Consider the following 21,658-nt stretch of genomic DNA (forward strand, 5'->3'; position numbering starts at 1 on the left):
TCGCATTTGGGCCGCGTTGGCCAGGTAAAGGTTCCCGAAACTTGCCATGTTTAGTATTTGGTTCCTTTAGAACACAATGTAGTCAATCTGTACCACTATATATAATTAGTAGGCCCTAGAAGAGGCCATCAAAATCCAAGACGTCTCAGCCTCCAGGTGCGGGAACTTAAGTAGGTGTCGCCACCCTTATTTCGTTCTTGCGCCTTTTCTGGCTTACCAAACGTCTTATAGTTGTAAGAGTGGTGTTTTTGGTGTTGTAGAAAGGTAATTTACTGATGCAGAAGAAATCATTTTTCACTTTAGTGTCCCTTTAAAGAACGAGAATCAGTAATAACAGCTCGTAATATGTGTCTGGATCACAGTTGTCGTCGTTTAAATGACTCCCCCACTCATATTAAGTGGTCTCTGGGTGGGACAACGCGGCTCGTATGCGCAGATGTTTTGCTACGTTTTCACATTATTCCTTATCAGTGAGGCGCTGGTTCCACAATATCTGAAGCAAACAACCATCTGTGGCTGTATATGTCGATGGAAACAAATGCACCGCTTTGGCAAATACGACGCGGAAGGTTGCATTCGAAGACTTCTTGAATATGCAAAATGTCTAATGATCGCATAAAGGGAATACAAAAAGCGAGGTACAAGAGCAGACATCAGCGGCACCAAACTCCAAGCTAGCTGCATTGGTAGACGGAACTCAGCGTGTCTTTATCGGCCGCGCTGTTAGCAGAATAGCGCACGCAGGCCTGGTCAACGTTCTTAGACATACTTCAGTGTCACAGCTCCGCTTGGGAGATGGCCGAAGTGGTGGTCACGCAAACTAGCGGCGCTGCGATCGCGTCTTTCGTCACTTTTTGTTTCGTTTCTGATAGAAGTTGCTCCATTTCTGGCAGATTTCCGGTTTCCATTTTGAGAAGTAGTTATTTCACAGTTCTTAATTTTGAGCCTCTTTGTGAAAATTTGTCATATCATCATCATCATCATCAGCCTGGTTACGCCCACTGCAGGGCAAAGGCCTCTCCCATACTTCTCCAACTGCCCCGGTCATGTACTAATTGTGGCCATGTTGACCCTCCAAACTTCCTGATCTCATCTGCCCACCTAACTTTCTGTCGCCCCCTGCTACGCTTCCCTTCCCTCGGAATCCAGTCTGTAACCCTTAATGACCATCGGTTATCTTCCCTCCTCATTACATGTTCTGCCCATGCCCATTTCTTTTTCTTGATTTCAACTAAGATGTCATTAACGCGCGTTTGTTCCCTCACCCAATCTGCTCTTTTCTTATCCCTTAATGTTACACCTATCATTCTTCTTTCCATAGCTCGTTGCGTCGTCCTCAATTTAAGTAGAACCCTTTTCGTAAGCCTCCAGGTTTCTGCCCCGTACGTGAGTACTGGTAAGACACAGCTGTTATAAACTTTTCTCTTGAGGGATAATGGCAACCTGCTGTTCATGATCTCAGAATGCCTGCCAAACGCACCCCAGCCCATTCTTATTCTTCTGATTATTTCACTCTCATGATCCGGATCAGCAGTCACTACCTGTCCTAAGTAATTTTGTCATATATTGTCTAATATTTGTCATATCTGAGCTAGGTATTGTAAATGCGTTTCTGGTAATGAACTTGATACTTGGACTTCTGCTTTCACTTCTGGTTTCATGTTGGTTGCGCTGCATCGTCTGCCGTTATCCTTCTCTGTTTTGTAGGTGTTGTGTGATGTGTCGTGATTTGCTCTCTTGAAAAGCTTCTTGAAGAAGCGTTTCCGCGTCTCATGACAGCAAGAAGTTCCCTATGCCGTGCTGTTTTGCCCCCGGCTGTACCAGCGGCCTGAGACACGATGCCGCTGGTCACCATTTTTTCACACCGCCGCAAGACGCTGGAGAGTTTAAAAGTTGGAAACGCATGCTACACGGAAAAGACAAACGCCTCGCAAACAAATCAAAAGTGTGTGAACGCCACTTTGAGGACGACGACATTTTGAAATACTACAAGCATGTTGTGGGTAACAAAGAAATATTGATTCCTCGTGGGAAATGGATGATTGTTCCCGGCCCACTTCTTCGGTTCTTTCCTGGGCTGCCTGAGCACATCTCAAAGCCAAAAAATGTGAAGCGAAAGCGACGTCCACCAAAAGAACGAGCGCAAGTGCCGGCAAGTACATCGGGCGAAGCTTGTAGTGACAGCACTTAAACTTCAAACCTGCTGTTGGGCTTGGAAGAAGGAACTTGAGAAATATGCGCTACACACTTGGTGCTCAACGAGCTCACGAACGTGACACTGCCTTCTGCGCTCTGGAAGTTAGAAATTGTTGAGGATGACGCAACACAGAAGCGATGCGGAGTATTTTATATGAGGCAACTGGTAGCTGGGCATCTGCGAGTAATGAAAACTGTTGTGCTTGCAGAGGATGGTACTTGCTGCATAAATGGCTACAGCAAAATTCACAAGAGGCTATTTCGAGCTGCGACTAGCATTGCAAGTGTGGAAAGAATGCTGAGAGAAGCAGACAGCTTGAACATATGTGTGGGCGTGAAAGCAGGCCAACGTGACACGGCGAAATCAGATAATATGCACCACAAGCAGTGCAATGTACTTACAAAGCAACTAGTCTGCGCCCGTTGTCTCCGTCTACAGAGGAAACTTCGACTTAGCATTAAGGCTCCGAGCGCAACGCTCAAGCGATATCAGAAACTACGCAATGTGAAGAGGCTGCTTAGGGCGACTGCTGCGCATCAAAAGCAAAAGAATGAAATTTTGGCTCTGAAGAAAAGGCTTTCTGAAATGCCTGATAACAGAATCGAGGAAGCGTTGGCTGAACTTATTTGCATATTTGACATCGTTTAAACTGTTGAAAGCAAAGTCTCCGTGTGGCGCGCGGTACAATGCGGGCTGGCTTCTGAATTGTTTAATGCTGAGGATAGCGAGCTCTTGAGCATATAAGCTTCTATCTGACATGAATATGCTGCCCTTGCCCTCCCTGAGCCGTCTCACACAAATTCTGAAAGGAATACCATGCAAGTATGGTTTCAATCCTCTCTGTATGGAAGCTATTGGAAAACAGCTGGGCAACAGAGCAGATGGGAAGAAATTTGGCACACTGATTTTGGATGAAATTAAGTTACGCCAGGCGTACAATTTCAACAAGTCAACCTTCAAACTTGATGGTTTTGTAGACTACAGTGGTATTTCAAATGAAGGAACTGACCAACTTGAAGATCATGCACTTGTGCTGATGTTCGCACCACTTTGGAGAGCTGGGCGCAACCGATTGCCGCCTTTGCCATGAAAGGTGCTGCGCCTGGCAGGAGTTTAGCAGAGCTGGTGTTGCAAGAAGTAATGCAATTGCATAAACATGGTGCTATGGTGATTGCCGTAGTCAGTGACGGAGCTGGGAACAATCGTTCGATGTGGCAGCTGATAGGAATCAGCGGCAGCATAACCTCACCTTCTCACAAGATTCCACAACCATGCCTGCCTGAGCGCGCGTACCTTTATTTCCTGTGTGATGTGCCACATGCCCTGAAGTGTGTACGCAACCATTTGCTCAAGCACAAATATGGACAAGTGAGCTAGCGTAGTTTATTTCGTATATAACCTCTGCTGATTGGCGTCGATAACTCGCTGACAGATCAGGTGCAAGCAGCCAGAAAGAGGGCAAAATTGCTTTGAGCAAAAGTAGCTCAACATTACTTTTTTGTGCTCAAAGTAAATAAAAAGTGTCACTGTGTTTGTTGTTTGTTTTGTTTGTCAAAAAGAAAATGAATTAAGCTTTGACATAAATATGTTCATAGTATTAAAGTTCGTCCTTGTCACTGCTCACAGATCACTTCCAACTCATTTGCACGTCCCATAATATCCGCGAATGACTATAAAAAATACATGTTTCAATTAAATTTATTAGGCGAAGAAGCGTTGATGGGGGTGGATCAATCCACCACAGTGTTGTCTCAAGCGACTGCTGGGCGTGATGCGTTAATGTCCCAACGTCTGCACAGGCGCTCGCCGTCTTTAATTAAAGCACATCTTAAGAATAAGCAGCAAAAAACAAAGCCCCCGCTGAAGGGAGCACCGTGGCGCTCTTATAGGGAAAAAGTTGGTTGAAAAGCGGAATCGCAGTGCACGACCGCTTATTTGCAGCCTCTAAAGACTAGCTAGACATGTCATTCAAAGGTCCTTGGCATAAAATACTGTTCGGGCAGGCAAAACACAGTCGTCAAAGAGTGAACGGCACAGGCCAGTTGGGGAAAACGACCCACCGCAGAGGTGACATCGCAGGAGTAGACGATGCGCGCTGCGTGAGAGATACATCACTGCAGCGCCGATAGTGCACAGACACCGTGAAGTCCCTGTTACTTACGCGCGGCAGGTTTGTCACAAAACTCGGACTGCGTATCTAAACTACATTTAGCGACGGATAAGTACCTACAGGCCTGTTGGTGCAAATGACGCGTCGCAGCAGGAGCAGACGACGCACGGCGCATGACGAAAGACGCGACTGCAGCGCCGGTAGTTTCAGTGACAACCGTTGCGGCCACGTCGGCCGATGGGCTCGCATAGGGAGCTGCGAAACTGAAGTATGTCTAAGAACGTTGGGCCTGATATCATTATCATCAGCCTATTTGGTGTCCACTGCAGGACGAAGGCCTCTCCCTGCGATCTCCAATTACCTCTGTCCTGCGCCCACCGCTTCCAGCTAGCGCCTGCGAATTTCTTAATTTCATCACCTCACCTAGTCTTCCGCCGTCCTTGACTGTGCTTCCCTTCCCTTGGCACCCATTCTCTAACCCTAATGGTCCACTGGTTATCTAACCTACGCATTGCATGACTAGCCCAGCTCCATTTCTTTCTCTTAATGTCAATTAGAATATTGGCTATCCCTCTTAGCTCTCAGGCCTCATCACCCAGTAGTTAATGAGTGCTACATGACTTCCAGGAGCGCCATGCTGCCCCAGAGAAGCCGTCAATGATAAATCGTGATCCCCAAAACGTACAACTGACGCACAGTCAACATGGATGCAGGTACACAAATCCACCGGCAAAAGCCCCAGCACCCTTCCAAAACGTTTCCAGCAGCGTGTGGCAGAGGGCAGCACAGGAACATGAAAGAGGCGGATTACTTCAGGAAGTGCAGTGCAAGCAAACTTTGCATAACTCTTATGCCTGACCAAACAATGTTCAAACACATGGATGGCACATAAATTGCAGAAGTGGATTGTGGCGGAGTAACAGTGAAACACGAGCACCATGCTGGCTATAGTGAAGCCACCGTGGCAGATAAAAATTTTAAAGGGATGCAAAGCAAGGCTAGGAAAGCAACAAGCATAACGAAATTTGCAATTTGTGACATTCAGCAATGTCAAAACAGTTGGGCAAGTTGGAGACCATCTGAAGCAGCGCGCAACAAAAAGAAACAATAAACGAACAAGACAACTGCAGTTGTCTTGTCCATTTATTTTGCTTCTTTATGTTGTGCCTTTTTGACGTGCCTAGTTTAGCAACCTTCCGTGTCATATTTGCCAAAGCGGTGCATTTGTTTCCATCGACATATAGAGCCACAGATGGTTGTTTGCTTCGGGTATTGTGGAACCAGCGCCTCACTGATAAGGAATAATGTGAAAACGTAGCAAAACATCTGTGCATACGAGCCGCGTTGTCCCACCCAGAGACCACTCAATATGAGTGGCCGAGTCACTTAAATGACAACTGTGATCCAGACACATATATTACGAGCTGTTATTACTGATTCTTGTTCTTTAACTTCATCATGCTTACAGTTTGCGTGTGCCATCAAGTATCAGTAGATAAGACTGTGCTCAGCATAAGCACTCACTTACAGGCCGTGTATTTGTCTCGAGAAAACGTGTATGCCATCGCTGACACCGTCGATAACTGAGCAAGGAGGTTGTTTATGCTGCTGTACTGAATGCACTGCCTCTTGTTTCCTGTTTGACTGAAAGGTAAACAGTTCTTTCCTGGAATTAAAAAAAAAAGTGATAACTTTACAGTAAACACACACACACCCATTTACGTAGCGAATGCAGCCGGCAGCCTTCGAGAATGCCCGTGACGTACATACAGAGGTTGGCACAGCACTGTGTCGGCACTTTCCGCTTATTGTGCACGCGCCATGCCAAGCGAGCAATAGTTGATATCTAATCGCTATATGGCCACAATTAGACTATAGGAGCAGTTTCCGTCATCGTAACTGCACATTTTTAAGTTCAGGCCCATCGGTAGCGGGTGCATGAACTCGATGGGGCCAAGCCTAACCGAGCCTTCGCTAAACAGAATCAACATTGGCTCATGCTTAATGTGTACAGCTTGACAGGAGTGAAGCTTGGGCATTTCAACTTCAAAGGCATGTTTTGTCTAAAGGCGTTGCGGTTATCGCATTGTCGGTTCGACGGCCGATTGCGTGGGGCATAGGCGGAAAGTTTTCATTTTTTCGAGGGGGCGCTGGGGCCCAACCAGCTTTCCGAACCCCACATATTTATTTGTTTATATATTTATTTATTTATTTCTTGCCCTTGAAGAAACTTCGTGTGACCTCGAAGAATTATTCACTGAAATGACGACCTTATATGAGAATTTAAAAGACCTCATAGTAGGAGACAGTTGAATTTCACAGCTTGAGTCCTCTCCCACCATCGGGAATCTGGCACCTCTCGGTGGTGTAAACTTCCTTCATGTAATTGTTATATACTTGGCTATCACTAATACTGCTTCGCCTTTCCGGCGAAACTGCAGCCTCTTTTTTTTTTTTTTTTTCTTATGAGTCCGAGTATAAGTGCTCCTGCGCATGGCTACTGTTGATTCTGATTTTGAGTGAATCTGGCTTGGCCTCATTTCGGTTACTGAGTGAATTATACAGGATGCCACATTTATCATGCTCCAAAACTGAAATGTAAAAAGAGAGCAGTTGCGTTAATCGAAGAAAACCTAGTCCATATTGTTTCCAGTACAGGGCAGTAGCCGCCAGTAATTATTTCGTTCCTGAAATTTAATTCAACGAATGCAATGAATTATCTAATTCGAGAAGTACTCTCCCAATTATCAAAGTGTCAATGAGACATTTGTAGCCACCCCCAGGCACCCCCAAATGACAGCTAACTGCTGTGTTTTCAAAGATTACTAATTGCGTGCAATTTTTTTCGACTGGCAAGCAAACCTCACAAAATATGAAAAGTACCACGTGACTGTGCTCCCACCCACATCATTAAGCAGCGCCCTCAAATAAGCTGATTGAAAGCAACTGCATTGCCTGTTGCAAACCCAAAGACACAGCACATCACCTGATGATCATCACCTTTGCAGCTATTCCTTCCCCTCTATGTCAAACTTACCTATTATCCATCTCTCAAGTCCAGCCAATCACATTGATAACAAAGGCCCTTTGATAACGCGCCGAAGCGCCACTCTCACCACGCACGAAGCGCGAAAAGCAATGTAATAGGCATAGCATGTTTCAAAATACCAGCTTTGCTCGAACCGTATAAACAGAGTGCGTGGCGCGCACCTATATTTCGCGCCAGAAACTTTCTTTGGACCAAATCTAAATTAAAGTGACGGTTTTAGTTTTCATGAGGGTGTATACGTGCTGCAAAAACAGGTTCATACATAAAAGCGAAATAAACAGACCGGGAAGTAAACCATGTAGTCAGTAAAGTAAGCGCCGTTGAACGCCAGCTGCTGCTTACAGGACATGTCCGAATAGGTCTCCTGCAGCTACGCAGTTCTGAATCTGCTTTATCACATCTTCAGTAGATTTCTTGATGACCAACGCTCAAATTCTACGCAGACATCCGTTTTCCTTGTCTTGAGCTAATCTGATGTCCGTCTTGATCATGTAAGCACAATCTTTCACATAACCCCCAAAAAATAAATCGAGTGGTGAGAGGACAGGTGACCTAGCCGGCCAATTTACAGGCCCGTGCCTTCCAACCTATCGCGCATGAAAAGTCTCATCCAGCCAGTTTCATGCTCGGCTGCTGCTGTGTGCTGGTGCTCCATCTTGCTGATACCACAGAAGTGGAAGACGTGACAGTGGGACTTTGCTGAGAAACTCATCCACCACTCCTTCAAGGATTTCGTCCATGTAACGCTGTCCAGTCAGTGTGTGATCGAACAAGATGGAACTGATTATAGCATCGGCATAAATTCTGCACCACACATTGAACGACCACAGGTACTGGTGCCGATTGCATTTTACCCAGTGTACATTGTAGTCACTCCGATAGTGTGGATTATGCAATTTTACCTGGGCGTTTTTGTGAAAATTGGTTTATCTGTGCACACGATGTTGCTCAAAAAGTCAGGTGACTCTGGCTTTTGTGAGGACCTAATTCGAGAAATCTAGGTGATTCTACAGGCACTGGTGCTGGTTAAGGTGGTATGGGTGAAAGGCCATTGTTTAGAATCGTCCAAGCTGATAATTTAGAAATTGGTACCTGGGTGGCCACGTCCCACATGCTAGCATGAGGGGGTGAGGCTATAATTGCTGAAACATCCGTACGTAGGCTAGGACTCAAAGATGGAGTCCTACGCCGCTGTTTCTTGAGGCTTCCAGTTTGTCTCAGGTTTTCATCATTTGTGATGATAGTCGATGCGTTTGGTCTACCGCCACATTTTCATGACTGATGTATATTTGCGGCCTTTCTCGTCATTTGCAGCTCCTAAGGCAAAGATCATTTTACCTTCTGCTCATTAGAGAAATACATGGCGACTGGGATGAAACAAAATGCACCTTTAAAAATTTGCACTGACGTCAATTCACTTTTGTGGTTATAGGTTTTGTGGCAAAAAAAACAAAAACAAAAACACCTAATTTGTTCAATTTATCTATGCCAAGACAGCTATCGCAGCTTGTTTCCAACTAACACCAAATGCGATGTGCTATTTCGGCCGAGGCACGGCAGATAAGGCCCTAGCTCAAGCACGACGTCTTACAGCGAAGCTGTATGTGGCTAGCCAATTCGTCTGTTCGTCCGTCTGTCACCTGTGCGCCGAAAACTGCTCCGGTGCAACCTTATGAGAGTGCACGAAAAAAAAAAAACAAAGAAGCAAAAGAGAGGCTCGTGATGGGCTGCGTCAGTAGTGATGTTGCTGCTCTCCGTCGCAGCAGAACGTGCGCTCAGCAGTTTCTCTCCGGCTCCAGAATGGGTAGGCCACGCGTCAGTCATACTCCTGAGGAGCAGACACCTTTCGATTAGCAACACGGCGAGCAGAAACGGCAATGAGCTCATCTACGCCGTCTCGATGCTGCAGCCCAGGCACAAGAAGTGGCTCGTGCAGCCGAGCGCAAGCAGCAACTGTGTACCGAAGGTCCATACCACCTACCAAGCCGTCGTTTAATGAACACTCAGGATTAACCCAGGGATAAACACCGGTGCCGCACGTTTCAGCTTCGCTGGTTAACCATCTGTATGGAGGGCTTGGGCTGTGAATTCCTTTTCTTTATTTCCTTCATTTCGTTCTGGCTAACTCAGAAGAAGCCTGTTCAAGAGCGCTGCTTTATGATGCAGGTGGGAGCGCAGTCACGTGGTATTCGGCATCTTTTCCAGCGTTATCAGTCAGAAAAATATTAATACGCAATTAGTACGTTGCTGAAAATACCGCAGTTGGATGTCCCTTGGGTGTGCCTACAAATGCCTCATTAACATTTTGATAATTATGATGGTACATGTCGAGTTGGGTAATTATTTAGAATTACCTAATTAAATCTCAGTAATGAAAAGATTACTGGCAGCTACTTCACTTTAATGGAGACAATGTGCACTAGGTTTTCTTCGAGTAATGCTGTTTCTTTAAAAGTCGGTGTATAATAGTTAATTGGAACACCCTGTATATGTTTATGACCTCTGCCTGCAAGTGACGATGTTTCCACCCCTAATAAATGCTGTAAATTAGAAGTGTTTTTTTAATGAGCCGTTAGCTTTGCTTACTGGAAAGAGAAGCGATATACTGAGGCCCATATCATTCACGTGTATTTCACACACCGTTAATAAAAGACTGCCGAAGGGGTCACTAAAGTCTACAGGTGTTTTTCAGGGTCAAAAAAGCATGCAAAACATTTTGAAGCTAGGTGAACATACAGCAACATATTCATTCTCTAGGCATAAGCTATCCATACCATTAGAATTATTTCTTGATTAGCTACCTCTTTCTCTTTCAAAATATATTAACATTTGTCCTGTTTTTATATTTAAAGATAATGTGTATGTGCATGATGTTTACTGTGTAAATTTAAAACAATGTTGAAGTGAAAAAATGTGGACGAGGCAGCCGCCGCTGGTACTTCTAATGCGCTTGTTCTCCTATTGTCAGGATTTGCAGAAATAAATAAAGTATGTATTAAAATTTGTGCACGTCCGCACCAACAATGATGCAGTAAGCAATTAGCCACAATAAAATCTTAAGTGAAAAGGTCGAGGCAAGTCAAAAGAAACCTCAAATGATGTGGGTGACAAAACTCTGACAATGACATGTTAGGTGGGGGAAGGCTTCAGCATCGCCGGGGGGTGGGGGTGGTGGCTCAGCCCCCCCCCCCAGAAAACTCTGGAGGGGGCTAGGGAACAACCCCTTAGTCAGCGCCTATGGCGGGGGGTTCACTCGAGCGATCATGGTCCGTACGCTTTTGTCGCCGCCGTCGACAAGAAAGCTTGTCGCGTGACAACTCGCGCCTGTCGGTTGTGTCGTTGTCGGCCTATTGTGATAAAATGGTCTCAGCGACGCACTGTGCAGAATAATTGGCATCAGCATCTTGTCGGTCTCGTATCGACCCAGTGTTACCGCGCATTAAACGAGTATGAAGTCAGATGCGCTACCACCACCAGCAAGAGAGGGCCGATTCTGCAAGAAGACTTCGCCAGCAACGGGATGTTTTTCAAGTGTCGCCCAAGTGTAATGCAGGGACTTATCGATAAGTATGCTAGTTATCAATACAAGGCGGCAACTACGTGGTTCACGGTGCAGTCCAGACGAAGCCCTGTCCGCTTTCTGTTTTAAAGTGGAGTTGCAGTCCTATGCTACGCATGCTTTCGGCACCACGCTGACGTTGAGCCACTATATACCAGTGGAGTTCCAACGCGGTACACGGCACGAGTCTCTGCTGCAGTGCGCGTCCGTGCACTTCTTTCAGGGGACTTTCCTGCGATATCAGGCTGTGCGGCCGCTCGCGTCCCTTCCAAAACGTTATGCGACTAATCCGCTATGGCATGGTGCATGCGCTGTCGCACCATGAAAAAGGCGGATTCAGGAAATAACCGCACCTCTCTATTCATTTCACCAGTGCAACGTGGCAGCATCTACGTGTTGCTATTCGATTTGTACAATGCAGGCTTTGTGCAGAATGAGCTCGCAGCATTCCTTGCCTCCTTATACTTTGTGTAGCTGAAGTTGTGTACTATAGGCTGGCTGTATGTTGCCACCCAGTGACTTATGCAGCCATGCTTGACCCCTTACTGCAGGAGTTATTTTTCTTATAAAAAAAATAAGCTTTTATTTAGGCCAGATAGGCCTAAACAAAAAAGCTGTTTAAAGGGCCCCTCAACAGCTGACAAGTGTAAAGCATACAACGTGCAATAACGATCGTGTCTGCAAAGTATTACATCGCTACGCGCCGCGGAAAGATCTGAAATTTCAAACCGAACGCCGTTTGCCCTTCTCCTCATTGTGGCCGTGCTCCAGGCCAGAGGGTGACGTACACGTGCTAGTGCGCCTACGTACACGTGTTTGTGCTGTGACGTCGCTCGTGATGACATGTGACTTCAAGAGTTATTTAAAGCAACAGCTGTTATTTGTGCAATGTTTCTTGAATAGATGAATTAAAGCTTAGAGTCATAATAAAACACTAACCGAATGTTTGCGTGGTTTTGTTTTACTTCGTACTGAAGCAAGAGAAATGTACTTCTGTTTTGTCTGCATGTTCCCATGTCTTGCGGTCGCGCACGCAGACACCGAAACTGTCATTTTCTACCATGTTCCATCGTGCGATCGTGCTCTGTGATCCGCTTGTGGCTGCCTCAGTATTCGTGTAGCACTGACTTATACTGCTAGTCAGGTGTCCTCGTGCACAGTGTGCAAAATTGTGCGCTGCGTGAAACAAGACAATCGTGACAGCTTGCGCGCGACACCGTCAGCGAAAATGCACCGCACTGCAAAAAAGCGAGGAGAAAAAAAAATTGCTGCGGCTTAGCTCAGCTAACCCTGGCTATGCAAAGCAAAAGCTTGGCTTAGCCTGGTTAAATCTTGGTTTCACTTGGCTAACCTTTGATTTATCTAATTATTATACTTACGTATACACTCATCGTTAAGCAAGGTGTGACAGCTGTGCCCTAGTTCTGTGGCTAGGCATGACTGTGATTAGGCTTGGGTAGACATGCATCGTTCGATGGTGCGACGCATGTTGTGCCACAGGGAAAGCGCAAGTGCTAGACATGCAAAAAGATGCTGCGAACATGCGCAGCGTTGAAGTACGAACGGACAGGGCGCGAACGCGGTCGCTACCTTGATCTCGATGGTGCGACGCCTGTTGCATTCTGGACCCTCTCCAGTGAAGCAGCTCGCTGGGCGATATCTGCAGGGTGGTCAGACGCCGCTTGGCGACGATGGCACAAAGCCTCCTGCTCCCATGCAACACTCAGAGAAGACGGCCCAGCCTCACTGTCATCCATGGCCAAGCTCGCACTGACTAGGCGAGCGTGGCGCTCCTCTTAGCCAGGCGCGCGGCGAGTCACATGGTCAGGCGGCGACCCCAGCTGCGGAGAGTGCATGCGCCAAGCCGGCGGTGGTGGCTAGCACAAGCGGCTGCGATGGAGCTAGGCGCGGCGAGTCACGTGATGCGTTGCCAAGGCTATGGCACAGCTGCGGTCAAATGAAGGTCAGAGTCGCGGTGATGGCAAAACTTGGCTCTACGAGGTTAGTAAAGCTCTCATTAAAAAAAAAAAATGAAGGTGGGGCCTGTGACATATGCGTCACGCAATCCTCCAGCTGTGGTATGGGAGAATGCAGGGAAGGAATTAAACTTGCAGAGGCTAGGTAGGGCAAGCGGAGAGAGCGTAGATGTTTGAGGTGAAGCTCATCTCCTGAAATCATAGGTTCGCGGCATTGAAATATTTATATCTCGGCTATTAATAAGCCAATATCAAAAATGTTTGCCGCAAAACGCTCCCTAGAAAACGCGCAACAACTTCCAGCTTATAATCAAAGTTTGCTGTGTGGCCCGATGAGGGGTCCTTTAAAGAAATGCACAGTTGCGATTTTATGACCAAAAGTTTTCACATATGTATAAATGATGCAGTTGCTGGTATTTTTCGTGACCATAAGAGAAAGGCAACTAAATTGCACGAAAACCTGAAAAAAAAGAAAATATCAGAGCCATCGAAACAACTTAAAACTTTGTTGTAAAATATAAACCAAATTTCTCACCACCCCATCTAGTAGTTTTTCTTTTTTAATTTGGGGATGCCATCCTTGACTAATTGGTAGCCTAACTATTGAGAGTGGAACCTTTACATTGCTTCATTTTGTGACTTTTTTCTTTACATAGTCTTTTATAGAGTGATGTAAGCGTGAAGGATGCCTTCTTCCTCTTCCCTAGTGCATTTGTTGTTGTGGCTGTTGTAAGCTCGGGACCACAGCAGGGCCCATGCTATGTTTATAGAAATTCCTCCTAGCTTTTCATTTTCTGACGTATTCAGGAATGGTGCTAAGAAACGGTATGGTTAGTAAAACATATTTAGCATCCAAAATTTGTTCTCGTACAAAAGCTGTAACTGCATGCTGTATTATATATGGTACAGCAATTAATGCTTGCCTCACAGAACCAGCTGAACAATTCTCTTGTTGAGTATGTTACAGGTTGATAAACGGCAAACACCCTTGTATTTTTGTGTGCCAATTTCAAAGGTAAAAATTATCAAAATAGCCTGTTCACACAACATACAAAAAGTTAGTAAATGAAGTGCTGCTGCCAGGTATTCTGGCATCAGCACTTATTTTCATGAGTGCTTTCAACAAAAACTTTTTTTAGGAGCTAGGGTTGCTGTGCATATTATTGTTATACATGACACAGATTCTGAGTAATTATCTAACATTTTCTTTCCGGCTACGTAAAGTCAGTTTCTTTATGCATGTTATATATATATGATACACCATGTTGTGGGGGGGGGGGGGTTAATTTGATAATTCTTTATTGCATCTGCACACTTTTTCTTCGCATTTTTTCACCCCCCATTCTTAAACATTGTTTTATTCAAAACTGCTGTAGCCTATTTTTTATCTTTTAGCCACATGCAGATGGTGCAAGGGGTGTGAACCCTTTGTGTCATAATTATACTCTGGCTTTTTTTATGCAGGCCTCCAATGAGGATGAGCCCTTTGTTGGCTGTGGTCGTGGTGGCCGTGGAGCACTTCTCTTGGCTGCCTTGCAGAAGCAATCCAGGCGCCCTGGATCTGATGGTGCCACAGAAGCGGCTCCCCAGGTATGCAGTTTCTGATCCCTACACTTCTTTTTTTAACTTTATTAGGGCATGAGAAAAGTACTTGTGTATTTTATTTGCTCCATCACACAGCATTTTAGAATATTGGGCAAACAGTGAGGTAAAAACATACACGAAAGCAAACATACAAGAAGGCATGGCACTCTGCGTGCTGGTGTTATACACATTTGACTTTTCCCTGGTCCGATTTCAGTGTTTCAGCAATGCATTCTTCTTGTTGTGTCATGTTGTACCATATGTACTTGCATAATGATCGCACCCCTGAATTTTGTTGTCAATTTTTTTTTCTTTCCTGCATAATCATTGCACCCCGAACTTTCCCCAGCGATATGGTGTGTGCTAAGTCTAGCTAATGATGATCGCGCTTATCATCTGTCGAATGCCACGCGAACGATTCTTCAAGACATACCAAATGGTTTGCACGCACCAAACAGATTCTTAACCAGATGCCCCATTTCATTCCTTTCATCATTTTCCGCACTTCCAGGAAAAAACAAAAAATCTATAACCAAACTTGTCTTAGCTTTATTATTTGTAGGCTTTATAATGGTTGCAGTCAACAACAACAAAAAAGGCGCCTTTCGTTTCCTTGTCAGCACTTGTGGGCACGGAACAAATCGCGAGCAGCAACGATGGTAGCCACGTTTTGATCGATACGTGAGAAGTGCACCCTATTCATACGCCGACGCTTGTAACACATGTAAGATATTCACCCACCCTTAGCGGAAACATGCCATATTAGGATAGTAGTGAAGACAAATGCCGCAGTTTTCGCAGCATGCCTGCCACGTGTTTCTATGTCACTGGCAGCTAAGCGCGCCCATCTCTGTTTCTGTCCCCTCAAAGTGGACATGGCTACGTTATTGCTGCGGACTTGCCGATATTAACGATATTCAATACTGATACGGAAGAAACTGTTTCAATGCGTGTAATGTACTCATGAGAAGAAAAAAAATTGCGCTCGGCTTGCTTCGCTGGTCACCATTTTTGTTTTGATGTCCTGCACTGTTACAGTGGCAGCTGCTTGTTTGTTGACCTGTTGTCATCCCGCAGCAAATGCGGGATGAAAAAAATTGTTTTTTTCTTTTCGCAGAAAATTTAACTCGCGTAATGATCGCACCCCTGAATTCACATCAATTTTTTTTACAAGAAAGTGCAATCATTATGCGAGTAAATAGTAGTTGAGCCGAAACGTCGACCATCGCCCTCTGACTTCCCGCATAAACCTTCCCACGATTCAGTTTCACGAGTAGATTCAATCGAACCTCTATTTAACAAAGTTGTCCTTGCAGTTGCGAACTTGGTTAAATTGTCCATTCTGTTAAGCTGGGATTTCTATGGTCCAGCAGTAAAAATCTGACTGCATAGGTTCCTAAAACAGTCCTGCTGGCTAGCAACTGCTCAGTGAACATTTAGGAACAGAATTATGCTCGAAACATGAGCAATTAAACTACATGAAAAAATACAGGTGTGTGGTGGTAGGGGTAGCGTCAAGGGCAAGGCTTTTAAGGAGCATTCATATACTCACGCTCGTGAAAACAGTCCTGATGACGGAGCAATATTTCATATGTTCCGTGCCCTGTTTTAGATCGTCTGAAAAATAAAGAGGTTCAAGGTCCCACAACAGCTACTGCTCAAGGTGCAGGACGATTGTAGAGCTTGTGTGGCAGTGCTGGCAGAGCAACAGCCTTCCGACCAGCTATTGGGATAAATAACAAATCATTTCATAGTCGTTGCTGTCTTGCCTTTTTCTTCTTCACGTCCCGTCTTTTTGTGCTCATCTGAGAATGAACCAACACCAACTCGCCCAACTTCCAATGCTACTTTGGAGAGCTGGGAAAAAAATATACTGAAGTGAATGGTGCGCTTACTTGAATCTAGGCCGGCCCTGTTTCTAAGCCGACCCCCGAATGTTTGAAGCCAGAAAAAAAAAAACTTACCTCGAATGTAAACCGAGCAAAAAAGTGAGGACAGCGTTCACAAAATGAAAACAGTATTTATTTAATACGAACATGGAACCCCAGGTGGTTGAAATTTCTGGAGTCCTCCACTACGGCGTGCCTCATAATCAGAAAGCAGTTTTGGCACGTAAAACCCCATAATTTAATTTTTTTTGTAATATGAACATGCCAAGCTCACTCTACGTCATCATCGCTGCTAGTCTCGTACACTTGCAGACGTGCGCAAGCTTGCGTCCGCGTGCCCACGCATGCGCAGACAGTGCATCGTACGCTTCAAAATGCGGCATGATCTCGCTGATAAGTTCCTCTCTGTTATCATGCGCTTATCTTCGTTATCGCTATCATCTCCTTGTTGATGCACACACAAAAGGAGTCTCCTGTTGCCCCCTTCAACGACGGATGTTTTTCTCATAGAGGCTAAAGTCCTGCCTGACTTGAATGTTTGACGATGCCTCTGCGGCTAGCACAACTTTTCGTTGGTGGCATCGTCTGTTTAGTGCCATTACGATAACGCCACGCCGCCTGCCGATACTTAGCCACCATACCGATACGACACAGGTAGAAATGGCGATGTCGCTTGTGCGGTTGGCTACTGACGCGGCTAGTAGCGGCTGCAATACTGATTTTTCTAGATGGGGGCCCTAGCTATGTACCATATTTATCATCTTCAATTACAGACTGGCACATTTTTAAGATCCTCCAATCTAAGCCGACCCTAGAGTTTGGTATATGATTATTTGGAAAAAAAATACTATCGGCCTAGATTTGAATAAATATGGTATTACAGTCGAACCCGACTATATCGAACCCGTTTACATCGAATTATTCTATATATCGAACAATTTCTGGTCACGGTATAGTTACAATGAGTATATATAGCAAAAATTACGCTTACATCGAACAAATATTGCAGTGACTCTCGATATATCGAACGTCAAGCGGCGGAAAAGTGCCCCCAGAAGTTGGCTTTCCCTCGCGGTAGCGGGGTAACCCGGCGGCGCGGCTCCATCCAACCGCTCTCCCTACTGTGACCGCGCTGCCTCGGGTTGTTCGGGCGAGCCGTCGACACTCCCCCTGTCGCGCATAGTGGAGTCTATTAGGCCACATCCTCCCTCTTTCTCTATCATCTTTCACCTGCCACCCCCTCTCCCCTGACGAGGCTTCGCCGTGCTCCCTCACGGGTTGCAGAATCAAGCGTCCTTCCTTTCTTTAGATCACTATCTAGCGACACTCCCCAGCAAAAAATGATCCTGGCCCGCCTACAGCGCTTGCTCAGACAGCCAATCAGAGGCTCTTGTGCTCTCTTCGTGTAAGATGGCGAAAGTGCGAGTTCTCTGGCTGCTTCTCTGGTTTATCGTGTTTGCGCCTTGTGGGCCTTCTCCCGCAGTGTTGCCGTGATGAAGCGGCAGAATTCGCCTTTCGTCGTGAAGCTCGAAATCATAAATCGCGTCGAACGCGATGAGAAGTTGGATGTCCCCGCAGCGTGCAAGATTCCGAGGAGCACTCTCGGCACGATTAGGGCTAAAGTGGCCAGACTCGCAACCCGGTGCCCATGGCGCCCGACGCGTACGCACGGCCGTGTACGAGGGGTTCTTCATACGTGCCGGTTTCCGTGTGTTCGGTGAGGACTGTAAATTCTGATGAACGCGACGAAGCCGTTGCCGGTCTTGCCGAAGTTTGGAGCGAGCTGTCAAAATTTTCGGGACATTCGAATCAACGGTGGACGAGTTTGTGAGTGCAGATGATGGTGTCGAGACCACGGTAGAGCCCGGAAACGAAGACTACATCGCCGACATCGTACCGAGCACAAATGAAAGTAGGCACATTGAGGAAAGCAACTACGGTCCTTTGCCCACATCCTCCGAAGTGATTGGTTCACTCGCATTAGTCCGGCGCTTCTGCGCGAATGCGGAAGGTTGCGGCCTCAGCTGCTCCGACTCCTTAGACAACGTGGGGAAGTGCGTGCGTCGCAGGCAGCGAAATTGTCCAAGCAGAAGAAAATGCAGGACTAATTTATGCCAAACTAAGCTAGTTTCGTTAATAAAGTGATTTTATAAATGGTATGTGCTTTTATGACATCCAATTATTTAGCAGGCTTATATCGAATTATGCTCTTTATCGAACTGATAGGCGTTTTTTTACGAGTTCGATATAGCCGGGTTTGACTGTATTAGTTCAGTGGACCTCGCCTGTAGGTGTAATTTCGGCTTAAGCACTGGTTGGCAAACGGAGTGACCCGACACAGGCATGCTAGCTTGTGTATTTTTACCATGCACTACAACTAGTAATTCCTAAAGTAATCGATTGAGCGGGCAACCCTATTTCATATACTGCCCTAAAATGTTTTCAGAATGCAGGAATTGTGAAAAATTAAATTTCTGTTCCTTCAGTCTGGTCTCAGATGTTGGAATTGAAGGAAGCATTGCATAGTCAGCACTTAGACCTGTCTAGTCAGGAATGAAAGTGGTTCGCAATCGGCAGCAACATGCTGCTGCTTTAGAGGTGTGATCAACAAACAAGATGGCGGCCACAACGTGGTGGCCACGACGTTGCCTAGCATGCTGCAAAATGTGTATCTTCTGCTCCAAAATAAACAATCCCTGCTCCAAACCTGCTCGAGTGTGCCAAATTTGCTGCTCCCAGAGCTGCTCCAACACTCCCTTGGCTGCTTCCATCCCTGATAGTGTGCCCTCACGACTTTTAGTTGTGTACCTTGGCAATGACTAAGTTTAGCGCTTCAGTAGGTTTCCATGCTTTGAAACACTTTTGTGACCAGGTGTGGCATTGTGGATGAATGAAACATGAGTGAGAAAGTGGAAATTAGAACAAGCAAGATCGAAAGGTGCTTGAGTTGCAGTGCATATTTGTGGGGTTGATTAGAAACAACTTTGTGTGATGCACTGTTCTTTTAAGTGAAAGTGGATTGTTCCCTTACAATTTCCATCGAGAAAATTATTTCAGTTCTGTTTCCATCTCGTCTGCTTATCACAGGCTGATAGCCCTGATTCAGGCCGTGGAAGCGGTGCATCATCATCGAGCCCAGATTCAGGTAGATCAAGTGGCATATCACTGTCACCCACACTCGATACGCCTGGTGTGTCTCCTGTGCCGGTGATGGGCCGTGGTGCCATACTTGGGAGCATGATGGCGCGCCAGCTGACTCCAAGCCCTTCAGAGCAAGCAGGAGCCAGAGCAGGTACAGTACTGCAATGTCATTTTTTTGCGCAGCCAGTGTTCTTCAATGTGTGCTGATAATGACTGTGGCCCTTTAACAAGGGTAGTCTATTGGCTCAAATGTTCAGAATTGCTCAAGTTGCAAATACATGTTGGTCAGGCTCCCTGCAAAGCTTTTGGGCTCTTTGAAGCGACCCCAGTCGGCTTTCGTGCATGATAATTGGGCTCAATTGCATGTGAAAAGGATCGATGCGTAAATTACGTGCAGCACTGGAAAGCCAGTGGGATAACACGTAGTGCTCGCTGTTCAGTGAAGCATCTTGTATGTTGGGAAGCATACTGATAGTGGCTGGTGTAAACCTGACACGCTGGGTACGCCCCATCCTGGAACTGAGCACTGAGTAGTTTTTGCTTGGGCTGATGTTGTTTAGCAGCCACATGACGAAGGGGGTGGGTGGGAGGGGAAGGCGGAAGAGGCAGTAATGCAACCAGTACAGTCGACAACCGATTTGGAAATTGGGCTCCACGGGGAACGTCTGAATTATCGAATGTCCGAAAAAACGAATGTATCCAAAAAGGATCAATTTATTTACATTTTAAGGCCTGTGTGCAAGGAACAAGTGGCCGATGCATTACTGCATGCACTTTCGCTTACGTGCAACCAAGTCCATCTGTATTTATGCTAGTTTTGAGTTTGCAAAGGCTTGAGTCAGATCCGCGCGTGGAAGGCTCCGGAACACATGGCACATCATCATCCGAGCCAGAGTCGCTGTTTGATGTTGGGAGGAATTGCTCATTTATTTCGTCATTGTTCAGTTCGGCATACGACGGAACCGCGCTGTCAACGTCTGCAAAATCGTCAAACCTAAGGGCGGCAGGAATCGGCACACTGCTGCCTAGCAGGTCATCAATGATGTCAGCATTTGAGCTTATTGTAGGTGGCAGTTCAGCCTCTTTAGTTGCGGAGTTGGGCTCATTTGCACTGCGAAGGCACCGTTGGTGCCATTAGACGTGGCCTATCTATAACTTCACGAAAAAAGCTTCTTGGAGCTAGCAGAGTGCTGTCTGGAACGCAGACTAAATAAACAAGCACAGCATGGCGGTACGCTGTCTGTAAGGCAAACTCAACAGAATGGCGATAGCGGGCCATGCGTGGGGATGCCGAAAAAGGATGTGATGGTCACGATGTTGATGTGACCTCACAAGTCAGGCAAAGCCTCTAAGATTGGCATCATCATCATCATCATCAGCCTGGTTACGCCCACTGCAGGGCAAAGGCCTCTCCCATACTTCTCCAACTAACCCGGTCATGTACTAATTGTGGCCATGTCGTCCCTGCAAACTTCTTAATCTCATCCGCCCACCTAACTTTCTGCCGCCCCCTGCTACGCTTCCCTTCCCTTGGAATCCAGTCCGTAACCCTTAATGGGGATGAAATGCAAAAAAATGGGGATGGGGATTAAATACAAAAACACCCGTGTACCATGTATGCTGTATACCATGTTTGCTGGATCATGCGTCGCGCGCGTGGGGTTATGGGTTCAAGGGTTGTTCTGCCATCTCCACCGGTTTGAAGGTTTTTATTTTTCTTCTGTTGGTGCGTCTGCTACGGCGCGTCAAGTTCAGGCGCACGCGTCGCCGTTGCCTCTCCGAAAATGGTGACTCGATTGCTGCTTTCGCTCTCTCGCCGCACCCTCGCTTCCGACTTGCAGCAGTAAACGTAAAGCCCTTCGAACTTTGTTTTAGCCTTTTTCCATCTCCCTCTTCTTGATCACGCAACGTCCCATTTATCTCCTTTGCGCGGGCGACTGAAAGCGCATCCTCCCTGTGCGCGGTTTCTTTCGGATAGCTGAGCGGCGCGAGACCGTCTGTTCATTGGAGCGGTGGCTCTTACAATTCAGAATACGAGCCGAGCTCAGATTTGGACTCGGACAGAGTCTAACGCGACGAAGAGATGAGTTCCGCATCGTCAGATTCGGATGTTATAGTCAGGCTGATGATGATGATGATGATGTTTACTAATA

At 46.2% G+C, this 21,658-nt stretch overlaps 1 protein-coding gene across 1 annotated transcript in view; it reads left to right on the forward strand.

The window, feature by feature from the left end:
• The window catches only part of LOC126548564 (piwi-like protein 1), a 153,946-nt gene that overhangs the window by 3,419 nt on the left and 128,869 nt on the right, over window positions 1-21,658 (forward strand). The window contains exons 2-3 of the mRNA XM_050196791.3: window positions 14,356-14,481; window positions 19,452-19,656. Of these exons, the coding sequence (XP_050052748.1) occupies window positions 14,356-14,481; window positions 19,452-19,656 (331 nt within the window). The remainder of the gene's footprint in view (window positions 1-14,355; window positions 14,482-19,451; window positions 19,657-21,658) is intronic.

This window comes from Dermacentor andersoni, chromosome 1 (assembly GCF_023375885.2).
Source record: "Dermacentor andersoni chromosome 1, qqDerAnde1_hic_scaffold, whole genome shotgun sequence".
Taxonomy (NCBI): Eukaryota; Metazoa; Arthropoda; class Arachnida; order Ixodida; family Ixodidae; genus Dermacentor; species Dermacentor andersoni.